Source organism: Salmo trutta, chromosome 5 (assembly GCF_901001165.1).
Source record: "Salmo trutta chromosome 5, fSalTru1.1, whole genome shotgun sequence".
In the NCBI taxonomy this organism is placed as follows: Eukaryota; Metazoa; Chordata; class Actinopteri; order Salmoniformes; family Salmonidae; genus Salmo; species Salmo trutta.
The window spans coordinates 6,286,565-6,312,748 of NC_042961.1; the positions used below are offsets into that span (position 1 = coordinate 6,286,565).

The window sequence follows — 26,184 nt, forward strand, 5'->3', positions numbered from 1 at the left end:
GGTAAATCAGGGTCATGCGCATTTCGTGACAAAAAAATTCTAAATATTCCATTACCGTACTTCGAAGCATGTCAACCGCTGTTTAAAATCAATTTTTATGCAATTTATCTTGTAGAAAAGCGATGATATTCCGACCGGGAATCTGCCTGTCTGTAAAAAGAGGGAAAAACAGAAAGGCGGGGGCGGCCAGTGCACGCGCCTAAGCCTTTTGTCTGCTGATAGACCACTTAGCAAAAGCGCTCGTGTGTTTCAGCCAGGGCTTTGAATTACGTCATTCAGGTTTTTCCCGGGCTCTGAGAGCCCATTGGAGCCGTGGGAAGTGTCACGTAACAGCAGAGATCCTTTGTTTTTGGAAGAGATGTCAAAGAAAGCCAATAAATGGTCAGACAGGCCACTTCCTGTAAAGGAATCTCTCAGGTTTTTGCCTGCCATATGAGTTCTGTTATACTCACAGACACCATTCAAACAGTTTTAGAAACTTTAGGGTGTTTTCTATCCATATATAATAAGTATATGCATATTCTAGTTACTGGGTAGGATTAGTAACCAGATTAAATCGGGTACGTTTTTTATCCGGCCGTGTAAATACTGCCCCCTAGCCCCAACAGGTTAACCAAACGTGTAAAAATTGCTACTCAACTAGCAACTCACTTCGATGCAACAAGAAGGTTTCACAAAAAGAAAGGATTCTAACCTTTTAATAGAGAACAAAGGACTTGAACCTTATACATCACAGATACGTATCACTCATTGTATACACCAATTTTAACCTGATTTTAAAAGATATATATTTTTATTATATTAATCCTGACTTACCCAGCACTTTTGCCATCAATCGGGAGATTAAGAGTTGACTCCCCAAAGTGGGTTGCGCTCAGTCTTCACTCTTTCTTCTGGATCAACACACAGTTGAGTTTTTCTTGTTGTTGTTCAGACCAATTCATTTTGGGTCACGGCACCAAATGTTAGCAGTTGATGTTATTCTTCAATAACACAGACCCCAAAACAAATCGGGGAGGAAAATAGGTTTATTCTTATTCAAAGAGGACGAATCATGTAGGGAGGTAGATGTACATGCTCCCCTGGCCTCAGTGATGCTCCACAGAACAAAGGGGCAGGATGCACTTTATAACCCAGCCCTAGCCTGTGGTTGACCAATTAGAATTCCTTGTAGTAAAACTGGGCCAATGGCCAAATAACAAGTATCCTGTTTCAGGTTGGACCAATGAGAAAGTGCCACACGTAGCTATGAGTTCAGGACTGACATTCCTAACAGATGTTGAACTGAAAACCAACTATTTCCATTGATGCCATATTACAGAAAAAAACGCTGTTTCCATTGATCGTTAATTCTAATCCTCTGCGTTGTTTTTACATTCAACATATTCTTACAGTGGCTACTTTAAGGATTTTGATTTGTTGAACACTTTTTTTTGGTTACTAGGCTCTCGGACCACTGCCAATTAGCTTAATTTGTCGCTGCCGGATCAATCAAGGGATTTTGTGACTGTGTTATGGCGTTAAATCTGATTGAAATTATTGTTTTTAGGAGCTGAACTCGTCATTGGTGGATCGGGACAGAGCAATTTGTGAGAGGAACGAGCTATTGGAGAAGTACTGCCACGAGGTGAAGGACAAGGCTGAGGCCCAGAAGGAGTTGAGCCAGGCCTGTAAAGACATCGAGACGGTCCGGGAGGAGAGAGACGTGGCCCGCAAGGAGAGGACAGAGGCTATCATACAGAAGGAACAGCTACTGAGAGAATACTACCAGGCTAGACAGGTAACACACTCACACACACCTGGGAACAACACACACACACACACACACACACACACACACACACACACACACACACACACACACACACACACACACACACACACACACACACACCTGGGAACAACACACACACCTGTATTAGAGAGAGGACAAAGGTTGTCATACAGGGAGATCAGCTACTGAGAGAGTATTACATGTTACATGTTACATGTTAGTCATGCTTGCTAGACAGGTAACACACTCACACCTGGGAACAACACACACACCTTACAGATATAATACACCTGTATTTAAAAAAATATATATATACTACCGTTCAAAAGTTTGGGATAACTTAGAAATGTCCTTGTTTTTGAAAGAAAAGTTAAACATTTTTAAAATCAATTGATCAGAAATACAGTGTATATATTGTTGATGTTGTAAATGACTATTGTAGCTGGAAACGGCAGACTTTTAATGGAATATCTACATAGGCGTACAGAGGCCCATTATCAGCAACCATCACTCCTGTGTTCCAATGGCACGTTGTGTTAGCTAATCCAAGTTTATAATTTTAAAAGGCTAATTGATCATTAGAAGACCATTTTGCAATTATGTTAGCACAACTGAAAACTGTTGTGCTAATTAAAGAAGCAATAAAAATTGCCTTCTTTAGACTAGTTGAGTATCTGGAGCATCAGCTTTTGTGGGTTCGATTACAGGCTCAAAATGGCCAGAAACAAAGACCTTTCTTCTGAAACTCGTCAGTCTATTCTTGTTCTGAGAAATGAAGGCTATTCCATGCGAGAAATTGCCAAGAAAATGAACATCTTGTACAACGCTGTGTACTACTCCCTTCAGAGAACAGCGCAAACGGGCTCTAACCAGAATAGAACGAGTGGGAGGCCCCGGTGCACAACTGAGCAAGAGGACAAGTACATTTTATTGTATAGTTTGAGAAACAGACACCTCACCAGTCTTCAACTGGCAGCTTCAATAAATAGTACCCGCAAAACACCAGTATCAACGTCAACAGTGAAGAGGCGACTCCAGGATGTTGGCCTTCTAGGCAGAGTTCCTCTGTCCAGTGTCTGTTCTTTTGCCCATCTTAATCTTTTCTTTTTATTGGCCGGTCTGCGATATGGCTTTTTCTTTGCAACTCTGCCTAGAATTCTAGCATCCCGGAGTCATTTTGCAGGAGAATGTTAGCCTATCGGTCTGCCAATTGAAGCGCAACAGAAGTTGGGTGACGCAACAGGACAACAACCCAAAACACAGAAGTAAAACAGAATGGCTTCAACAGAAGAAAATATGCCTTCTGGAGTGGCCCAGTCAGAGCCCTGACCTCAACCCGATTGAGATGATGTGGCATATCCTCAACAGAGCAGTTCACACAAGACATCCCAAGAATATTGCTTAACTGAAACAGTTTTGCAAAGAGGAATAGTCCAAAATTCCTCCGGACCATTGTGCAGGTCTGATCCACAACTACAGTAAACGTTTGGTTGAGGTTATTGCTGCCAAAGGAGGGTCAACCAGTTATTAAATCCAACGGTTCACATACTTTTTCAACCCTGCACTGTGAATGTTTACATGGTGTGTTCAAAAAAGACATGAAAATTGTTTATTGATTTATTAAGCAGACTGTGTTGTCTGTTGTTGTGACCTAGATGAAGATCAGATCAACTTTTATTTATGCAGAAATTCAGGTATTTCCTAAGGGTTCACATAATTTGTATTGCCACTGTACGTACACACACGTTTTCTGAAACACCGGTATGGACAAAGTACATAGGCATCGAAGGTCAATTTTAATAAAGAAAAAAATACAATCTACCCAGTTATCAGCACCATCCCTGCTGTCTGTCAAAAAGTGACTGCTCCCAGCCACAGGTTAGACAATGATGAAGTGACAGCTCCCAGCCACAGGTTAGACAATGATGAAGTGACAGCTCCCAGCCACAGGTTAGACAATGATGAAGTGACAGCTCCCAGCCACAGGTTAGACAATGATGAAGTGACAGCTCCCAGCCACAGGTTAGACAATGATGAAGTGACAGCTCCCAGCCACAGGTTAGACACATGATGAAGTGACAGCTCCCAGCCACAGGTTAGACAATGATGAAGTGACTGCTCCCAGCCACAGGTTAGACAATGATGAAGTGACAGCTCCCAGCCACAGGTTAGACAATGATGAAGTGACAGCTCCCAGCCACAGGTTAGACACATGATGGAGCTTAGAGTATCCCATAAACTGTCAACCATTGGATTATGCCAGTGGAATGACCCTAAAACAGATTTAGTCCCCTAGATTAATGCTGCTGCTGACACTTCAGACCACTAGATGGCCCTCCTACTGCGGTTTACACTACAGAAGTCAGGATGCCTAAAGGTAGACTCAGTAAAAAAATATATATATATATTTTACCTTTATGTAACTAGGCAAGTCGGTTAAGAACAAATTCTTATTTACAATGACGGCTTAGGAACAGTGGGTTAACTGCCTTGTTCAGGGGCAGAACGACAGATTTGTACCTTGTCAGCTCGGGGATTCGATCTTGCAACCCTTCGGTTGCCGCTCCATGAACAGCACCGCAGAAATTGAGATGAGCGAGATGCAAGACTTCGCTCTCACACAGTCACACACAGCATCTGCGCATGTGCACGGGTTCGCTTCACGCTGTCACAGCGTGGAAGCCAGGGGACCAAAACGGCGGAGAAGTTGAGCCTCGCGCTTCAACCCTCTTAGTTGTTGCGGAAATTGACCCAATATGCTGTTTACTTTCTATATCTACGTCATATCGCTGAGTTCACCTTTTAAAATATGTGTTAGAAATACCAGTTGGAATATTTCCTCTCTGGTTATTTCCTTCTGATTGTGGGAATTCTCCAACTGAGATTACTGAGAAACCTGGGAACCTTTGGAAAGTTTCTGGAAATTTGGGTTTGATCTGTTGATCTGCATGTACTGAAAGTGACTGACTGTGTCTCTGTGTCTACTGTGTGTCCGCTTTTCTCTTGTCTGCATCTCGTGTGTCTGTGTCTCCTGTGTGTGCGTGTCTCCTGTGTGTGTGTGACAGAAACAAGATTCTGCCACCCTGGACATAGAGCGGGTCAACAAGGAGATGGAGGTGTTGAGGAAGCAGTACGAAGCCATGTCCCAGGAGCTGAAGGAGGCCACCCAGGAGGCTGAGGTGGCCAAGTGTCGACGTGACTGGGCCTTCCAGGAGAGAGACAAGATAGTGGCAGAGCGAGAGAGCATACGGTGAGTACAGGGTGAGAGAGAAGGGGGATGGAGAGAGGGAAAAGAAAAGGTGGGGTAGGCTCACTCTTAATTAGTCTTTCTTCGCTTCCTTGTGTCTTCTCTCCTTGCCCCCTTCTGAAAACGCATTGGAGTAAATGGTCAGAGAGGGGGAACCTCAGATCTCCCCCAATACGTTTTGAGAAGGAAGCATGGAGAGGGGATGCAAGGAATATTAAGACTAAACTGCTGATGCTTGACGATGTCATATCCTGCCCCTCCAGGACGCTGTGTGATAACCTGCGTAGGGAGAGGGACCGGGCGGTCAGCGATCTGGCCGACGCCCTGCGTAACCTTGACGACATGAGGAAGCAGAAGAACGACTCGTCACGGGAACTGAAAGAACTCAAGTGAGTCCCTGAGTCTTTATATATATATATATATATATATATATATATACACACACACACACACACACACACACACACACACACACACACACACACACACAAGCACTTTCAACTTTCTCATCCCCTCTGTATTGATGTGAACATCTCCCTCTACTGGTCAGTGTGTGACTGCCATTTTAAATTCTCTCTGTTTCTTGTGACTTTGAGAGGTCAACCTCCTTCCTTGTGACGAAGAAGAAAATAGTAAGATTTAGGCTCAAGTCAATGACCCCCTCTAGGCCTGCCTCATGAGGACATAATGCATCTTAGTGACAGTCAGCCACCGTAGGCCAGTTTCTCCTTCAAACTTTCCTTTACACACTGCAGAGTATGACCTTGCTACTGCGTTTTAAACTTGCTGCACTTGCAGCACCTTTAAATGGTAGGTAGCATAAACACAACTACAATGAATATGTGGATTTGCGTTAGTATACGCATCAAAAGCCCTAATGCAAAGTTACACCTCACTTTTCTATTTTCCGATCAGAATTCCTGCAGACGTTAGCCCTACTACCCTGCAGGCGTTAGCCCTACTACCCTGCAGGCGTTAGCCCTACTACCCTGCAGGCGTTAGCCCTACTAGCCTGCAGGCGTTAGCCCTACTAGCCTGCAGGCGTTAGCCCTACCAGCCTGCAGGCGTTAGCCCTACCAGCCTGCAGGCGTTAGCCCTACCACCCTGCAGGCGTTAGCCCTACCACCCTGCAGGCGTTAGCCCTACTACCCTGCAGGCGTTAGCCCTACTACCCTGCAGGCGTTAGCCCTACTACCCTGCAGGCGTTAGCCCTTCTACCCTGCAGGCGTTAGCCCTACTACCCTGCAGGCGTTAGCCCTACTACCCTGCAGGCGTTAGCCCTACCAGCCTGCAGGCGTTAGCCCTACCACCCTGCAGGCGTTAGCCCTACCACCCTGCAGGCGTTAGCCCTACCAGCCTGCAGGCGTTAGCCCTACCAGCCTGCAGGCGTTAGCCCTACCAGCCTGCAGGCGTTAGCCCTACCAGCCTGCAGGCGTTAGCCCTACCAGCCTGCAGGCGTTAGCCCTACCAGCCTGCAGGCGTTAGCCCTACCAGCCTGCAGGCGTTAGCCCTACCACCCTGCAGGCGTTAGCCCTACCACCCTGCAGGCGCTAGCCCTACCAGCCTGCAGGCGCTAGCCCCACTACACTGCAGGCGCTAGCCCCACTACCCTGCAGGCGCTAGCCCCACTACCCTGCAGGCGCTAGCCCTACCAGCCTGCAGACGCTAGCCCTACCAGCCTGCAGACGCTAGCCCTACCAGCCTGCAGACGTTAGCTAGCTAGCCAACCAACCATGGTCAACATGGCTAAGTAGTAAGCCAGAGAACAACACCAACTAGTCTAACACAGGTAGGAACCCACAGAACACACACAAAAAGAGAGAGCAGAGACTTACCGATTGACCGCTGAGTTGGTTACCAAAGAAGGGCCAAGGAGCGATTCCCTTCAGAGGGATTGTCAGCTAATCCAATAGCGATATAGTGAGGTAAATCCAAAAAGACAGATTCCAGAGGCAATAATCCATTGGACAACGAAAACGAGGGGAGGAGTCAACAATAAGACAGCGATCGGAGGAAGGCTCCAAGCAGATGGAAATGATCACAACAGCACAGTCAGCTAGCTACTATAGCACGCTAGTACTAAGTAAAGGTTGAAAAACTCTGGTAGCCTACTACACGGAGATCATGTGGGTAATCTGATTGGTTGTTTACATCACACCTCCTCGTGATTGCAGGATTGTTGTTCACCACTGCCAACACTCGTTTTGCATGGCTAGTGGCTAATGTTAGCCAGCAGTTCTGGGATGTCACTTTATGGCTTGTGTGCAGAGGTGTCATGCCCATAGGGGGCACAGGGGCACTTGCCCCCTCAGATTTGTCCTTTTTTTTTTTTTTTGTAGTGCTACTAGCCACCTAGCAATGTTCTAAAGTTGGCTTTAGCTAGCCCACATATTTTCCCAACCTCATAACTAGCTACCAAGAACCAATTTCAGGTTTTCAATCAAGTTAGTTTAGAAAAGCTAGCTACTCAATCTTAGCTGGCATGCCTGCTGGCAAGGTTGGTAGACTTTAGATAAACAAGCAATAACTAAATGTGCTGAATAAGTCTCTCTTTCTTTTGAATGTGTTACCCAGATTTTTACCAGAAAATCAAATTTAGTTTGTTTAATAAAGAACCACCAGTCAGGAGGATACAGACCGATCAAGAGGTAGGCTTAGATATTTAGAAAATGTGATTTTTTTTTACATAGAAGGTAGCATAATGATTATAGATCTAGATTGCAGGAAAAGGCTTTTTCAGGTGTTTGAAAAATGCTCAATTCTCCAACTTCCGGATGCTTCAAAACAACCCCCAGCCATCCTCACATACTTTGTGATATCACTTCCTGACCTGTGTCTTGTCACTGTGTTCAGAGAGAAGATGGAGAGCCAGCTGGACAAGGAGGCAAGGTTCTGTCAGCTGATGGCACACAGCTCCCATGACTCGGCTATCGACACCGACTCTCTGGAGTGGGAGACTGAGGTGGTGGAGTTTGAGAAGGACAGGGTCAGTCTAGAGACATCAACTACTGTTATCGATTTAATTGAATTATTATTTGACCATGCGTGGATGGACTGATGGCTCGATTGACTGATTTCATAATTTGATAAATTGATTTCCAAATCCTGGTAAATACATTGTCTCTGAACCGATGTATAGAAAACCAGTGTACAGTATATTAAACTTACATGTTTTCCTGCAGGATGACATGGATTTGAGGGCACTTGGGTTTGACATAGCAGAAGGGGTAAATGATCCGTATTTACCAGGAGATTGTGGAATATTTGTGACAAGAGTTGACAGAGGAAGTATTGCAGATGGAAGGTTAAGGTAATTCTCACATTTTTTTTTTACATTTCCATCTTACTTTTAACATCACTGAACACAACCTGTTCTTTCCTCACCTCCAATAACATGTTTTCACTTCCTGCTTTTCAGAGTGAACGATTGGCTGCTGAAGTTAAATGATGTGGATTTGACCAATAAGGACAGGAAGCAGGTGGTGAACGCGGTGCTTAATGGAGGCGGACTGATCAACATGGTTGTGCGCAGGAGGAAGTCTCTGGGAGGGAGGCTGGTCACCCCCATACACATCAACCTAATTGGACACAAAGGTACCAGCTTTTTTGACAAACTCTTTTTAGAGTTAACGTTGATAATGAGTGTTCTGGCACCTTACATATTGAACTCTGCCTTATGATGCATCCCTTTTAATAATATTCCATCTAGTGGATATGGCTTTTATATCTTTCATCTATCCTTCTCTCTAATCCAGACAGTGGTATAGGTCTGGAGAGTGGCGTGTTTGTGACGGCCCTGGTCCAGGGGAGTCCTGCTGCCAGGGAGGGATCTCTGACAGTCGGAGACAGACTTATCGCTGTGAGTCTTCTTCTTTTTCCCCTACTCCTCCTCTTCTTCTCCGCCTCGTTCTCCTCCTCCTGTTCTTCTCCTGTTCTTCTAATCCGTTATCTTCCAACCTCTCCCTCCTTTTCCTTCACCTGATTTCACCCCTGTTCCATGTATGTCTCTAGTGACTTAGTGACAGACCGAATCATAGCCAGTCATCACTCTACCTAGCAGAATGACTTGCTTTCTAATCATGATCCACCAACTGCAGCAGAAAGCATAATCCTCCAGATCCTGACTGTGAAGCTCTACTGCTTATTAAAGCTACTGGGCTTAGATGTCTCCCCACTCACCTCTAATGACAGACCAGGGCTGTGTCGCAGTAGTGCACCCTATTACTTCTTACATGCAGCACTGTTTTTAACCAGAGCACATTAGGCCAAGGTCAAAAGTAATGCACTATATCGGGCTTAGGGTGCCATTTGGGATACACCCAGTTGATACCCTCACCTTCAATAGTAAAATCAGGCTAGCTGATATGGGAGATGACCGCTCAGTGTTAGTGATTAGCGACCGTTGGATCAGATGCCTGCAGATGTCAATCATGGTTGTGTATCGTCTTATACGATGTCCTTGTAGTTGTTAATGAATGTAGCAGGTTCTATTTCGCATATACAGTAGATGTTTAATAATGTTAGAAGGGAAAGGACTTGAACGCGCTGACCCTAGAGCGACATGCAGTCAGTGCACAATCTGCATATACTAATGCTCATTACTCCAATGTCTCAGACTAAGCTGTCAGCCCCACAGATGGAATAAACTGCTTCGAACAGTACAGTGTTAAATATTCACTAGTCTGACCTCTTTTTAGAAAGGACTCAGGCTTGCATTTATTACCAAATGTCCTCTTCTCCCTCCCTGCGCCCCTCTCCCCTCCACAGTATTTTTTATAATTCGCCTCAGTCCTATTGTCATTGAAATGTGGGAGCTACATTTCTGATAGAAGGCCCGCTGGCCTGCATTTCTGATAGAAGGCCCGCTGGCCTGCATTTCTGATAGAAGGGCCGCTGGCCTGCATTTCTGATAGAAGGCCCGCTGGACTGCATTTCTGATAGAAGGCCCGCTGGCCTGCATTTCTGATAGAAGGCCCGCTGGCCTGCATTTCTGATAGAAGGCCCGCTGGACTGCATTTCTGATAGAAGGGCCGCTGGACTGCATTTCTGATAGAAGGCCCGCTGGACTGCATTTCTGATAGAAGGCCCGCTGGCCTGCATTTCTGATAGAAGGCCCGCTGGCCTGCATTTCTGATAGAAGGCCCGCTGGCCTGCATTTCTGATAGAAGGGCCGCTGGACTGCATTTCTGATAGAAGGCCCGCTGGACTGCATTTCTGATAGAAGGCCCGCTGGCCTGCATTTCTGATAGAAGGCCCGCTGGACTGCATTTCTGATAGAAGGCCCGCTGGCCTGCATTTCTGATAGAAGGCCCGCTGGCCTGCATTTCTGATAGAAGGGCCGCTGGCCTGCATTTCTGATAGAAGGCCCGCTGGACTGCATTTCTGATAGAAGGCCCGCTGGACTGCATTTCTGATAGAAGGCCCGCTGGACTGCATTTCTGATAGAAGGCCCGCTGGACTGCATTTCTGATAGAAGGCCCGCTGGCCTGCATTTCTGATAGAAGGCCCGCTGGACTGCATTTCTGATAGAAGGGCCGCTGCAGCAGGAAGGAAGGCATACTCCCATCTCTAGCACTGTTCTTTGGAGGCAGAGAATCTCTTAGGGTTAGGTTCATTCTCAACCTAGCTTGAAAGCAAAACAACCTAGCAGAACGTGTGTTTGTGTTTGAGAAAGGTGTAGTTTGAGTAGTGTGTTTCTGAGCGTGTCCTCTGTTGTCCCCAGATCAACGGCATCGCTCTGGACAACAAGTCGGTGACGGAGTGCGAGACTCTGCTGAGGAACTGCAGGGACTCTCTAAGCCTCTCTCTCATGAAGGTGAATCTAAACTAGCCCCTTGTACTAAGCTCTTTCAATATGCACTGGCTTAAAGTTCTCCTCCAGCCAATGTGGTGCCACATAACATTCTCATTTAGGATAGGGCTTTGACTTGAAGGTGAATCTAAACTTCACTGCAAACTGGCCTCAAATTAGCCTTACATTTTAGTTCTCCTTGAGTATGCAACAACCTTATTTGATGCTGTAGAGGGCACTCGTTTTAGGACGGTGATTGAATTTCTCAATAACAAACACTTTAGATACTACTGCACTGCACAGGTGGTTGGTGGCACCTTCATTGGGGAGGACAGGCTCGTGGTAATGGCTGGAGTGGAGTCATTGGAATGGTATCAAATACATCAAACACATGGTTTATTGCCATTCCATTCGCTCCGTTCCAGCCGTTATTATGAGCCGTCCTCCCCTCAGCAGCCTCCACTGATGCGCTGCAGTGGCTAGATTTCAGGATAGTGTAATACTTTTTTTGGGGGGGAAAGTAAATGTGTTCACTATTCCTAACACACCTCTTTCTCTGTCCTCTATCCTCTTATGTCCCCAGTTCTTCCCTCACAGTTCATCGGGCCAGAGCATCTTCGAGAGCCTGCGGGAGTCATCGTCCAACGGCCGTCTCTCCGAGGTACTCTCCAGGAACAGCCTCAAACACAACAGCTCCACACAGACAGACATCTTCTGCCCCGACACAGGAGTGGGTGGTAGTAACGTCAACATCCCTGGAGAGAGGAGGAAGGGCGGGGCAGGTGAACCTGAGGAGGGGATGGGGGTGTACGGGGACATCAGGAAGCCCTTTTCAATGGGGTCTCTCCACTCAACCAGCCTTCGGCCGTCCTCTGACCTCGGTCTTGGTCCCCCGGGCCGCTACGGACCCAGCGCCTTCCAGGAGTGCTGCTCTGGGTCCCCCTATGCCAAGGCACCTCCACCCCCCATCACCTATGACCCCTCTAACCCTGCCGACTGCATCACCATGGAGACCACCCTGGAGAGGAAGCAAAGTGGCGGCACCTGGCCCAAGGTGATCTTAGGTGGGATGTCTGTCGCCGTGGATACGACCACAGCGATGACTCCGACCCAACTGTCCATCTTCAAGTCGCCCAAACAGAGGAAGTCCATCTTCAACCCGGATTCCTTCAAACCACGGCCTGAGACGGCGCCCCAGTCTTCCAAGATGGAATACCTGTCGCCCAGTCAGCTGGTGGTCCACTCCCCGCAGCCCTCCAAGACGGAGTCTCTCTCCTCCTCCTCTACGGCCACACCCACCCCTCCAACTCCACCCACCCGCAACGATTCGTTCAAATTCAAACACAAACAGCAGAGCAGCTCTGCCTCCGACTGCACGCTTACCTCCGACTGCACGCTTACCTCCGACGGGGGCAAAGGGGAGGCTGTTGCCATGGTTATGGGGGAGAGCAGTGGGGAACGAGAGAGGGACAGGAACGGGAACCACTACTTCCTGGACGGGAAGGTCCTGACACAGAGGAAGTCATGTGACGAGGACATTGGTCGAACCAGGGGTGAGGAGCCTGAGGTGAAAAGGCCCCGCCCTAAATCTGCGCCAGCGCTCAGACGTAGGATGACCCCCCAGTCCATCACCCTGCCCTCCTTCCAGGTCAGTTTGTTATTAATGTGATACTATCTATAGTGCTTTTCACAAGGGCCGATCACAATAGTCTACCCTAAAGGCTTCCTCTCCTCTCCTAATTCTACAGTGACGTTAGAGAACTGAACAGGTGAAGGCATCCTCTTATGTTGTGTGCACCTTCCAACACTATGTTTAACATCAACTATGATCAAGTAGAGGAGAGGATGCCACTTCTATTGGAGAGGATGCAACTTAATAAGACTATAGAGATGCATCTTATGTCTCAAAACACAGAGAGAAACTGCTTGATACCTCTGCACAGAGTTCCAAGCAATAAGCAGACCATGTCTCACAGTGCTGAGCCGGGGGCTGTGGTCCTGTCCCAATACTCTCAAACGGCTCCTTTAGTCTCCTCCTCTTCCTGTTTCTGCTCCTGGTCATTGAACTGTGATTGTGATCCCAACTCTCTGAAATGGGTCCTTCTCCTTATTCTCCTGCTGTTTCTGTTTATCATCATTAACCTCTCTTGGGTATGTGGGACGTGACCGTCCCACCTGCAGGACACACTCCCAACAGCCAGTGAAATAGCAGGGTGGCAAATTCAAAACGTCCAAAATCTCATAATTCAAATTTCTCAAACATACGACTATTTTACACCATTTTAAAGATACACTTCTCCTTAATGCAACCACATTGTCTGATTTCAAAAAGGCTTTACAGCGAAAGCAAAACATTAGATTATGTTAGGACACCACCTAAACAAGAAAAGCCACACAGCCATTTTCCTAGCATGGAGAGGTGTCACAAAAAACAGAAATACAGCTAAAATTAAGCACTAACTTTGGATGATCTTCATCAGATGACACTCATAGGACATCATGTTACACAATACATGTATGTTTTGTTCGATCAAGTTCATATTTATATCCAAAAACAGCATTTTACATTGGCGCATGATGTTCAGAAAATGTTTGCCTCCCAAAACCTCCGGTGAATGTGCACATTAACAGAAATACTCATCATAAACGTTGACAAAATATATAACAATTATTTCAAGAATTATAGATATACTACTTCTTAATGCAACCGCTGTGTCAGATTTCAAAATAACTTTACGGAGAAAGCACATTGTTCAATATTCTGAGTACAGAGTTCAGCCATCAATGCAAGCTATACAGTTACCCGCCAAGTTCTGGCATCAACAAAACTCTAAATTAGTGTTATAAATCTTTCCTTACCTTTGCTGATCCTCGGCGGAATGCACTCGCAGGACTCCCACTTCCACAAGAAATGTTATTTTTGTTCGATAAAGTCCATTTATGTCCAAATACCTCCGCTTTGTTGGCGCGTCCAGAACACTATTCCAAAGGCACGATGCGGGAGCGCAAATCAATAGACGAAAAGCTCAAAAGTTCCATTACCGTTTGTAGAAACATGTCAAACGATGTTTACAATCAATCCTTAGGGTGCTTTTAACATAAATAATCGATAATATTCCAACCGGACAATAGCGTATTCATTACAGAAGAAAAATAAAAAATGCTAGCCATGCGTAAACGCGCATGAAGTAACTACATGACCTCAGACAGTCCACTGCTTGAACCGGCTGTTATTCCCTCAAAATTCACCATAGAAGCCTCAAACAAGACTGTTGACATCTAGTGGAAGCCTTAGGAAGTGCAAAATGACCCCTAAGTCACTGTAGTTTGGAAAGGGAATTAATTTTTTTTAAACTACAGCCTCAGATTTTCAACTTCCTGGTTGGATTTTTCTCAGGTTTTGGCCTGCCATACGAGTTCTGTTATACTCAGTCATCATTCAAACAGTTTTAGAAACGTCAGAGTGTTTTCTATCCAAATCTACTAATAATATGCATGTTCTAGTTTCTGGGCCCGAGTAGTAGGCAGTTTAATTTGGGTACGTTTTTCATCCGGCTGTGAAAATACTGCCCCCTACCCAAGAGAAGTTAAACCAATTGATTTCTGTATCTGTCAATCACAAGAGCTACTCCAATGATGACCACTCTCCAGAGCCCAGAGAGATGCTTCGCTCCTCCCCCAACCGCTCCCACAGACAGAGTGTGGGCTTTGTCCCCACAGTCTACAACGGTACCCTGCCTGCAAGTGAGTCTCTCTCTCTCTCTCTCTCACACACACACACACACACACACACACACACACACACACACACACACACACACACACACACACACACACACACACACACACACACACACACACACACACACATCAAAAAGAAAAGGGAATACCTAGTCAGTTGTACAATTGAATGCATTCAACTGTAATGCGTCTTCTGCATTTAACCCAACCCCTCTGAATCAGAGAAGTGTGGTAGGCTGCCTTAATCGACATCCAATGTCCTCATCGCCCGGGGAGCAGTTGTTTTTGGGGGCCAACTTCCTTGCTCAAGAGCAAAATGGCAGATTTTCCACCTTGTCCACTTGGGAATTGGAACCAGCGAATTACTGAACCAGTGAATTACTGGCCCAACGCTCTTAACCGTTCCTCCTGTCTAACCGGTGTGTTCCTCCCGTCTAACCGGTGTGTTCCTCCCGTCTAACCGGTGTGTTCCTCCCGTCTAACCGGTGTGTTCCTCCCGTCTAACCGGTGTGTTCCTCCCGTCTAACCGGTGTGTTCCTCCCGTCTAACCGGTGTGTTCCTCCCGTCTAACCGGTGTGTTCCTCCCGTCTAACCGGTGTGTTCCTCCCGTCTAACCGGTGTGTTCCTCCCGTCTAACCGGTGTGTTCCTCCGGTCTAACCGGTGTGTTCCTCCCGTCTAACCGGTGTGTTCCTCTCCGTCTAACCGGTGTGTTCCTCTCCGTCTAACCGGTGTGTTCCTCCCGTCTAACCGGTGTGTTCCTCCCGTCTAACCGGTGTGTTCCTCCCGTCTAACCGGTGTGTTCCTCCCGTCTAACCGGTGTGTGTTGTGTTGTCAGATTCGGCCCGTCATGGCCTGGCCCCGTGTCCAGCAGTGACTGCTGTGATGAGGAACCCAGTCTACACAGTCCGCAGCCACAGAGTCCAGACCAACAACTGTCCCTCTGTCTCCTCCCAGATCTGCCAACACCAGCACAACAACCAACACCACAGGTAACTACCCCAGACAGAATAACTGCCCCGAAAACCAAGATGCCCAGTCATTCTTAACGGGGGCAAATGACTGTTTCGTCTAAATTACAGTATAGTGGCTTAAAGATATGATTCCATTGCTAAAGTAGGCAAATAATTAGTAGGAAACAACTTGGTCATCATTATAATGTAGTCAAATTTACTTTAGACAGATGGCAAGGTTGCTATTAGTAAGGAAAGTTTGTTAAAAATACCTAGCAATGCTAATGTTAGCTAGGTAAAATGCTCTCCCCTCAATCTTAGCTAGCTAGCTAACGTTGAACAACATGTGAAGCCTATGTGACGACATTGCAGTGATGACCAAGGTTTTCCTGCTAATTAGTTGCCTTCTTTTGAAATGTCGTCCTGTTTGAGAATGCATTGAGTCGCACGTTCAGTCGTGCACCAGTCCTCAAGATGCATTTTATAACAATGGCGTGCGTAAATGACGCTAAGTGCAACCCATGAATTATGTAGTTAGAGAGTGTGTGTCAGTCCGCAGCACCAGGGCCGTCTGAGCCTAGACCTGAGCCAGAAGCGTCCAGCAGCAGACTACTCATCGTCCTCGTCACGCAGCAGCAGCACCTCCCATGGTACCAACTCACTACCCTCCAGCGCTCGCCTGGGCCTTGGTCAGTCACCACGCACGCACGCACGCACGCCACACACACAATACTCATTATACAGTACATGCTTACACACACACACACACACACACACACACACACACACACACACACACACACACACACACTGATGGACTTTTCATCTATTCCATCAGGTTGGTCCAGTAACGTCCAGTACCGGACAGAGAGGATAAAGATCCCCTCCACTCCCCGCTACCCTCGGTCCATGCTGGGTTCTGACAGAGGTACATACATGGATAGAGCAATGAATGAATGAATTAATGAATGGATCAATTTATGCATGGATGGATAATTGAACAAACAAATGGGTGGGGGGTTGGGAAAATGAATGAATTAACAAATGGCTGGATGGATGAATGAATGTATTACATTTTAAGATTCCTGTTCCCTGAATACTGTGCCTCTACTGATATTTTCTGATGCTGGACCCAATGGGCCTTTAGAGCACTGATTTTCCACTCAACTAAAGAACTTATTCCAAATCAAACAGCTGACTACGCTCATGTATTCTCTGAGGAGAATGTGACAGCCCTGTTAGCAGCTCATTTAAAGGTGCTGTGATTTACTGCTGAAAGAGGTTGGAGGAAAACAGTCATAACACTAAACTCAGGGAAACACTTGGTTAATCGTATAGATTTTCGGTCCCGTGCTGTTAAAGCTGGGGGTCAACATGCTTGTGTCTGGTATTTCCAACCTGATTACTTCTCTGAGAAATGATACTGGAACTATGGACCAATTCTCTCCCTCTCGTCCTACTACCATGTTTTAACTGTTGTGAGTATTTTAATTGTTTTTTCTATGGTTGTAAGAATAACAAACACATTTTCCTTTCGGGAATAATTAAGTACATTATCATCTCATCTCATAAGTTTCTTCCCCTCTCTTCTCCCCCATCTCCCTTCCCCTCTCTCTCCCTTCCTCTCTCCCCGGCCCCTCGCCTCCAGGCTCCCTGTCCCATTCAGAGTGCAGCAGCCCCAGTCTCATCACTCCACCCCACTCACCTCTCAACCTGGAAACTTCCTCCTTCGCCAGCAGCCAATCACAGAGCTCTATCTCCACCCTGCCCAGAATCTCCGTCAGCCCTGTGCAAATAGGAGAGCGGAGGAAAGACCGGTAGGAAGGAAAAGATGAGACAAGGGGGTGGGAAAATAAGAATGATTTTGAAAAGGGCAGGAAGGTGTAAAACCTTGTCTATAGTACCTCCCGCCACCAGTAGTTCTATGTATTGACTGGTCCAGTACTAGAACACGTGATTCAATTGGTAAAATAATCACCAAGTCCTTTGTTAGTTGAATCAGATGTGCATGTACTGGAATAGGCTGAGGGTACACGAGGAGAGGTTTGGCAAACACTGGTCTAGAATAATAGAAAATAGGAAGTGTGTGATTCATTGATTATAGTTCAGTTATAATGCTGTTGGTAAATGCAGTATGTTGCTGTCATTTCTATTTGTAGCCTGGTCCCAGATGTGTTTGTGCTTTAGCCTACTTCTCTTACTATGCCAGTGGAGTGACGATGTTAGAAGGATTTGCTAAAGCACACACTGAAGGAACCAGGCTAGTATTCTTGTATTTTTCTGTTTTTCTTCTCACAGCAGAACTGTTTAGCCTCTGCATATTTTCTCTTTTTCACCACCTTGCCGTCTTTCTTCCTCTGCCCTGTCTGTTTTTCTCTCCTCCATCTCCTCCCTCGTTTCTTCTCTTCCATCTGCCATGTGTGTAAATGTCTCCAGGTCTCTGTACAGTAACAGGTCTTTTCTGAGGATCCCTCTGGCTGCTAGGCCGAGGTTCTCCTCTCTCAGGAGCCTCAGGTTCGTTGGATCCACCTCAGACACAGATGATCTTACTGTTAACATGCTTGAGATAAAGAGAGAGACCCAGGCCTGTCCAGAAACAACCCCTATCCTGAGGTCTAGTGACTAGGAGAGAGCCCATAGAGATCTGGTCTAGACACCTGGGATGTATAAAGCATGTGTTGTGTGGTATTTCTCAACCCGAACAGCAGTTAGGCCTGAATCCCACCTTCCAGTCAAACAGGTCTGCGCATGCTAGGTTTACAAAGATCCAGAAAACCTGCACAACTATTCCTCTTGATCCAGATTTGATAGATTGATGTGTGCTGTCTCTCAGTTGTTGTTTGTATGATTGGACTTGTTTGAAATTACGCGGCCCCTTGTTTCATGTGTAAAGTCATTCTCACTGAAGCTGCATGCGACTGAAGGTCCGTGCCCTTTTGCAGATGGCATGGCATTCTGTGTGTGTTTGGGTCCAATCCTAGTCGCGATGCTGAGTGTGAAGCTACCTCTGAGTCCACCTCACCACCTTTTGCTTGTCTTCATCTTTTAGCACTGTTTGTCCCTTTTATTTCTGGCTGTTGGTCCTTCCTGTGATATATAATATGACTCCATGTATGAAATATGCCTATGTATTGTGTAAATCAACATGTGAGTTTCATAACACCCTAGTCCCTATGTAGTGCACTACTTTTGTCCAGACCCTTATCGGGGATTTGACATGTAGCCCTGATGTTTATTCTCATCCCTCCCTCACATCAGGCCGTACCTGGAGGAACCTCGAAACGTAATCGTTCACAAAGGGGCGGAGCCTCTGGGCATCTCTATCGTCGGTGGCGAGAACGGTGGCATCTTCGTCTCCAAGGTGACGGGAGGCAGCATCGCCCACCAGGCCGGCCTGGAGTACGGCGACCAGCTCCTCGAGGTAACTTCCTGTTTCATTTCTTCCTGACAGGGTTAAGGATCAAATCCATTTCAGCTCAGGAGGAAATTGTCAATGTGATTCTGTGATGAAGTTTATTCCTATTAATGGAATAAAACATTATAGTCATTTACAGCACCAGTCAAGGTTTGGACACCTACTAATTCAAGGATTTTTCTTTATTTTTACTATTTTCTACATTGTCGAATAATTGTGAAAACATCAAAACTATGAAATAACACATATGGAATCATATAGTAACCCAAAAAGTGTTACACAAATCAAAATATATTTCAGATTCTTCAAAGTAGCCATCCTTTGCCTTGATGACAGCTTTGCACAATCTTGCCATTTTCTCAAACAGCTTCACCAGGAATGCTTTTCCTACAGTCATGGAGTTCCCACATGTGCTGAGCACTTGTTGGCTGTTTTTCCTTCACTCTGCAATCCAACTCATCCCAAACCGTCTCAATTTGGTTGAGGTTGGGTGATTCAGCACTTCATCACCCTCGTTCTTGGTCAAATAGCCCTTATACAGCCTGGATGTGTGTTGGGTCATTGTCCTGTTGAAAACAAATGGGATGGCCTATCGCTGCAAAATGCTGTGGTAGCCATGCTGGTTAAGTGTGCCTTGAATTCTAAATAAATCACTGACCGTGTTACCAGAAAAGCACCATCACACCTCCTCCTCCATGCTTCACGGTGGGAACCATACATGCAGAGATCATCCGTTCACCTACTCTGCATCTTACAAAGACATGGAGGTTGGAACCAAAAATCTCAAATTTGTACTCATAAGACCAAAGGACAGATTTCCACCAGTCTAATGTCCATTGCTCCTGTTTCTTGGCCCAAGCAAGTCTCTTCTTCGTAGTGGTTTCTTTGCAGCAATTCGACCACGAGGGCCTGATTCACACAGTCTCCTCTGAACAGTTGATATTGCGATGTGTCTGGTGTGTTTGTTGAACGCTGAAGCATTTATTTGGGCTGTAATTCCTGAGGCTGGTAACACAAATTAACTTATCCTCTGTAACTCTGGGTCTTCCTTGCCTGTGGCGGTGCTCATGAGAGCCGTTTTTATTATAGAGCTTGATGGTTTTTGTGACTGCACTTGAAGAAACTTTCAAAGTAATTGACATTTTCCCGATTGACTGACCTTCATGTCTTAACCTCTATGGGCTAGGCTTTGCCTCAAACGCATTAAGAAGGAAAGCCATTCCAGAAATTAACTTTTAACAAGGCACACCTGTTAATTGAAATGCATTCCAGGTGACTACCTCATGAAGCTGGTTGAGAGAATGCCAGAGTGTGTAAAGCTGTCATCAAAGCAAAGGGTGGCTACTTTGAAGAATCTCAAATATGAAATATATTTTGATTTGTTTAACACTTTTTTTTGGTTACTACATAATTCCATTTGCGTTATTTCATAGTTTTGATGTCTTCACTATTATTCTACAATGTAGAAAATAGTAAATATAAAGCAAAACCCTTGAATGAGTAGGTGTCTAAACTTACGACTGGTACTGAAGCAGACACTCTTATCCAGAATGATTTGGTCACACATTAATGCCTGAAACTTTTTGAGGCTATTTGATCCTTTCAGTCTGGAAAAACCCCAGGGCTTAATGGCATACCGGTAGAGGTATATCAAGTATTTTTTGATATACTAAAAGCTCCATTGTTAGATTGTTTAACAACTCCTATAGAATGGTAGTCTGTCAGGTACTCAGCAGGAAGGTCTGATTTCTCTATTATTAAAACAAGACCCAGATGGCAAATATAAAGACCCAGTCTATCTAAAAAAACTGGAGGCCCCTTACACTTCAATGTTGTGATGGAAAAATACTAGCGAAATGCATAGCACTCAGAATTAAAAAGGTTTTGCCAGTTATTGTTCATCCTGATCAGACAGGTTTTTTACATGGACGATACATTGGAGATAATATACGACAACTACTAGAAATAATAGAACAACATGAAACATATAAGAAGCAAGGAATGGTATTGATAGCAGATTTTGAAAAGGCATTTGATTAAGTAAGATGTTATTTATAAATGTTATTTATAGATGCCTGGATTTTGTCAATTTTGGTCATTCTCTTATAAAATGGGGAAAAATGTTTATCAACCCTAGGTGTAAAATAGTAAATAACTGCTACTTCTCAGAGTTTTGAATTGTCAAGAGGATTTAAACAAGGGTGTCCGCTGTCACTATATCTATTTGTTATGGCCATCGAAATGCTAGCTATTAAAATCGGATCCAATAACAACATTAAAGGATTAGAAATCCAAGGCTTAAAAACAAAGGTGTCCATGTATGCCGATGACTCAAGTTTTATATTAAGTCCACAAGCTAGATCCCTGCAATGTCTCATTGAAGATCTAGATAATTTTTCTGAACTCTCTGGACTAAAACCTAATTATAATAAGTGTACAAAATTACGTATTGGATCTTAAAAAAATACAACTTTTACATTACCCTGCAGTTTACCTATAAAATGGGCTGATGGTGAAGTAGACATATTCGCTATTCATATCACAAAATATATAAATAAGCTCGTCATGACGTTGGCCTGTGGGTAAGGTTTATGACCCCCCCCCATAAATACCTTTCTCCCTTCCCTCTCTCTCTGACTCTACTGAAGGACTCTTGAATAGCCTTTGTTAAACATAGAGAGTCTGGGAACATCAAACAAGTGTAGGGAAAGGAACCATATTTCGGTAATAGAACCAGTTCAAAATATGCGTTGATACTTAATAAATATGATGTCAGTTCGGTTGTCATCTGAGACATTTTGACTGATGACAGGACGACATAAACTGTATCTGGGAAAGTCTACACATTCTAGTTATCAGATTCACATGGAATTGTTGTGCAATTTAAATGTTTCAATATGAAGCTATTTGTGAAAAGATTAAATGTAATTTTAGCTTCCAAATGAGAGAATTGGGTTTTCATAAGGTTAGAGCCCTGCTCAATCAGTGGCCCGCCCCTGTGAAGAGACATGGGTTATAAACTATGCAATACACCCTTCTCTCCCTCCATTATATAAGCCCTTGACGAAAATGTAACCTTCTGTTCCGAGGACGATAGGACGACGGTCCATACATTAAAAAGGACTAACATGTCAACTACAGAACTAATCCAACCTCAGCGTGAGCTTTGGTTGTGAATGGTATGAACTTTGAACTCTTATTCACTAAAGAAGTGAGACCTCCTAGCCATTGAGTTAGCAACAGCAGCTGTAAACGTGGGCTAGGAAAGGGCGGACGACGTATCCAGTCTAACACACAACGAAGATACTACAACGTATCCAATTTACCACCAGAGACATTCTTCCAAGGACAGGAAGATCTCTGTTGGCCAACACGGCCAGCATCTACGACCAACCTACGGAAGCGCAGCTCAGAGTAAATATTTATTGCGCTTTCCTTTTCCAAATGGGCGGTAATTTAGAATGCATAAGATCCTGTATTTACGAAAGCTTAGCTTCTCCCTTTGTTCCTCAGTCTTCCCGCTCTTTCATTCAAGCCCAACCCCCTCTCTTTGTGTAACAAGCCAACATACAGGTTCCGTCCACCAGGGACGTTTTCTGTATGACATAATTTGCATTCTGTGTATATGCAATTCTGTGTGATTAGTTGGGTATTTAGGAAATAAATAAATAAACCCAATTTTGTATTGCTGATTCAAATAGCCAGGGTTCGTGAAGATAACCAAGAATTTACAACTTTCAGATGAAACTGAAATAAGGTGACGATTAATATTGACTGCTATTGATGTAAAATATTACTAGGTCTTTCAGAGTTTATTCGGAAGATAACAGCTCTATAAACACTCTTTCGTGATGCCCCGACTTTGAGCTAATCATGTAAATGAAATTAACTAGAATCAGGTAATATTAATTACAGAGAAAGGATTTTATAGCATGTCATATCACTTAATCTGGCATAGCCGAAAACATGACACTCTCCACAATGAATTTCAATAGGAAACTTGTAAAAATAGACATGATCCTGCAACCATGGAGAGGTAAATACCTGTCTATTTATGGAAAAATTGCCCTGATTAACGCCTTAGTGATATCTCAGTTTACTCACTTACTTATGGCGCGGCCTACTCCTGATGATTCGTTTTTCAAATCATATGAGCAAAAAATATTTCGCTTTATCTGGGACGCTAAACCAGACAAAATAAAGCGTGCCTATCTATATAATGAATATGAATTGGGTGGGTTGAGATTATTAAATATAAAAGCACTAAACCTCTCTCTACAAGCTTCACTTATTCAAAAGTTTTACTTGAACCCTAAATGGTTCTCAAGTAGATTACTAAGAAAAGCTCATCCATTGTTTAAAAATGGCCTTTTTGCCATTGTGCAGATTGCCATGTCTCATTTTCGATGAATTGAAAATTATACTTTTTTCAAAAGCATTGCAGAGCTGGCTTCAATTTCATCCCCCAGAAAAGATAGAACAAATATTATGGCTGAACTCAAATGTGCTGGTTGATTAAGTATCTGTATTTATGGGAAAGATATTTGAAAAGGGTGTTTTCTTCTTAAATGATATTGTAAATTGGAATGGTAGAGTTATGTCCTTCATGGAGTTATCAGAATTGTACAGGAAGGTCTGCTCAATGCAAGAGTACAACCAATTGATTACAGCATTGCCCCAAAAATGGAGGAGGCAGGTGGCAGCAGGAGGAGGGTAGGGAACTGGTCTGTCTGCTCAATATAAAGGATCAAAACTGGCGGAGGAATAAAAATAGCATACATAGGAAAGTATACCAGTTTCATTTGAGGACCAGGATGCTGACAATTGTGCCATACAGATTGCAAAATAGTTGGGAAGAGATTTGATATACCGATTCCATGGTACAGAGTGTATGAGTTGATATATAAAACATGATTCAAGACTTCGTGCTTTTCAGCTAACATTATTATATAGAATTCTTGCAACCAACAAAATGTTGAATATTTGGGGCATAAAATCATCGAAGCTCTGCAGATTTTGTTGTGAGACCATTTATTATGTTATTGCCCTCAGGTAGCCCGTTTCTGGTCTCGGGTTCAGGAATGGCTGAAAATGCTGATCTAAAATTGACCCTAGAAATAGTACTGTTAGGAGATCTGGAGAGACCGGGTCAGTCAATTACAAATAGTCTTAGTAAAAGTATTTATCTTCAACTCGCAACCTGTGGGTTCTTTTCGATTAGATAGGTTGAAATTGCACGTTAAACATCACAGCATAGTTGAAAGATATGTGTTGCGTAGAAACCCGATGTGGGTGGCCAGCAGAGATAGATGGGATGGGCTGAGGGAAGCTGAGGGTTGGGATGTGGAATTGGAGACAAGTGGGAGTGGAGTTGCTGTATGGGAGGTGGAATGATGGTCAAAGATAAAAGTTTTTAAAAAAAATTTTTAAGTCAAAATAAAACATAATAAAAAGTACATTTGAATGACACTAAGTGGCAGTGTTTTTACAACTAATGCTGGTTTGCCTGAGGTTGATGCTGTGCAGGTGTTTGTACACATGCATATACAAACACACTCATTCAAATAAACACGTACAAGAACACACACATACATGTAATAGTGCCAGACATGCACACAAACATATACAGTTGCCATTGCTGTTATGTTTTTAGTTGTCCTTGATGTCCTTTGTTTTAAATGTATTTATAAAAGTAAAAAAATTGCCTTGTTGTTCGCCGTTTTCTTCTGTCTTTTCCTTTTCTTTTTAGTGCATTCTCTTGGTTGTTTGCATTGGGGGGTTGGGAGTGGGGAATGGAATTAATTGTATTTTTTATTTTTCTTCCTGGGGGGGGGGGGGATGTGGGAGGAGTCTTGAATGGTTGAGGGACAGCTATTAGGGTACTGTGGGGGGGATCTTGGAGGGTTCGGGTTCACGTTTTTTGGCCTGGTGGGAGATCTGTCAACATGCCCTTGAGCAGGGCATTGACCCTGGATGCTTCTGTGTGTCGCTCTGAATGGGAGTCTGTTGAATGACTGGTATGGTGTAGTTGTTGAGCGGCTTCACTGCAAGTATACTGTATGTTTCGGATATTCAATAAAAAATAAATGCCTGAATATGACCTGTAGAATTGAGAAGTGCTGTTTATTTTCAGTGAGGATTTTTCAATAACATATAGACTTTCTCTCCTCCTCCAGTATAACGGTATTAACCTGCGTAATGCCACAGAGCAGCAGGCCAGGCTGATCATTGGTCAGCAGTGTGACACCATCACCATTATGGCTCAATACAACCCCCACATGTACCAGCTGGGAAACCCCTCACGATCAAGGTAAACAATGACATGGGCAATTTACATAAATATAGTCTTTTGTACTTCAAAAGGTGTGTAAAATTGACCTCGGACATACCATGACATTTGTAAATCTCGTAGTCATATAGAATATACAGGCCTCATTTACCACCATTTAAATAGATGGCACCAATATTTAAACTTTATTTAACTAGGCAAGTCAGTTAAGAACAAAAATCTTATTTACAATGACGGCCTAGTCCGGCCAAACCCGTCCTGTGGGACTCCCAATCACGGCCGGTTGTGATACAGCCTGGATTCGAACCAGGGTGTCTGTAGTGACACCTCCAGCACTGAGATGCAGTACCTTAGACTGCTGCGCCACTCGGGAGCCCATACTAAGGTTTTTCTTTCTCTGCGTGTGTAGTTCTGGTCTGGAGCCGGTGAGCAGCCAGTTCACGCCCCAGGGCAGTGGAGCCACCACCCCAGACAGCCACTCTACTATAGACACTCTGAGTGAACAGGACGAAGGAACACTCACCCCCTCCTCCAAACAGACCACCCCTACAACTAGTCCTCACAGCTTCATCAGGTAACAAACACACCGCTGACGGGCCCACCGCTGACTGCTCCAGCCTCTCCAGCTTTATGTGGTTTTGTGTATATTGCAGGGGTTGTGTACTGCAGAAGACACATTTCTGTTTGGTAAGGTATTCGTGTTGTTCCCTCCCCCACTACAGGGTGTCGTCAGAGGGCAGTCGTAAGGTGTGTGAGCCGCGGGTGGTGACGGTGCGCAGGGCCCAGGGTGCAGAGCTGGGGCTGGGGCTGTGTGGAGGGAACCTCCGGGGGGTCTATGTAAAGAGTCTGGAGGAGGACAGCCCTGCTAGGGGACCAGAGGGCCTGCAGCCTGGGGACCTCATACTGGAGGTAGGTTATATACACCAGCAAGTAGGTGGACACACACACAAGGTCTATCACAACTATTTTATGAGTG

The 26,184-nt window shown here is 44.7% G+C and overlaps 1 protein-coding gene across 4 annotated transcripts in view; it reads left to right on the forward strand.

Moving 5' to 3' along the window:
• The window catches only part of LOC115193574 (disks large homolog 5-like), a 112,172-nt gene that overhangs the window by 61,826 nt on the left and 24,162 nt on the right, over nucleotides 1-26,184 (forward strand). For 2 of the 4 annotated variants that reach the window (XM_029752327.1, XM_029752328.1), the window contains exons 9-27: nucleotides 1,550-1,780; nucleotides 4,840-5,024; nucleotides 5,285-5,410; nucleotides 7,875-8,007; nucleotides 8,204-8,331; nucleotides 8,440-8,615; nucleotides 8,777-8,880; nucleotides 10,744-10,836; nucleotides 11,396-12,460; nucleotides 14,436-14,556; nucleotides 15,390-15,543; nucleotides 16,057-16,193; nucleotides 16,343-16,432; nucleotides 17,153-17,321; nucleotides 17,941-18,018; nucleotides 18,763-18,925; nucleotides 25,096-25,229; nucleotides 25,618-25,782; nucleotides 25,931-26,117. In XM_029752327.1, the coding sequence (XP_029608187.1) occupies nucleotides 1,550-1,780; nucleotides 4,840-5,024; nucleotides 5,285-5,410; nucleotides 7,875-8,007; nucleotides 8,204-8,331; nucleotides 8,440-8,615; nucleotides 8,777-8,880; nucleotides 10,744-10,836; nucleotides 11,396-12,460; nucleotides 14,436-14,556; nucleotides 15,390-15,543; nucleotides 16,057-16,193; nucleotides 16,343-16,432; nucleotides 17,153-17,321; nucleotides 17,941-18,018; nucleotides 18,763-18,925; nucleotides 25,096-25,229; nucleotides 25,618-25,782; nucleotides 25,931-26,117 (3,639 nt within the window). The remainder of the gene's footprint in view (nucleotides 1-1,549; nucleotides 1,781-4,839; nucleotides 5,025-5,284; nucleotides 5,411-7,874; nucleotides 8,008-8,203; nucleotides 8,332-8,439; nucleotides 8,616-8,776; nucleotides 8,881-10,743; nucleotides 10,837-11,395; nucleotides 12,461-14,435; nucleotides 14,557-15,389; nucleotides 15,544-16,056; nucleotides 16,194-16,342; nucleotides 16,433-17,152; nucleotides 17,322-17,940; nucleotides 18,019-18,762; nucleotides 18,926-25,095; nucleotides 25,230-25,617; nucleotides 25,783-25,930; nucleotides 26,118-26,184) is intronic. The other 2 variants (XM_029752329.1, XM_029752330.1) reach the window with 2 other exon arrangements.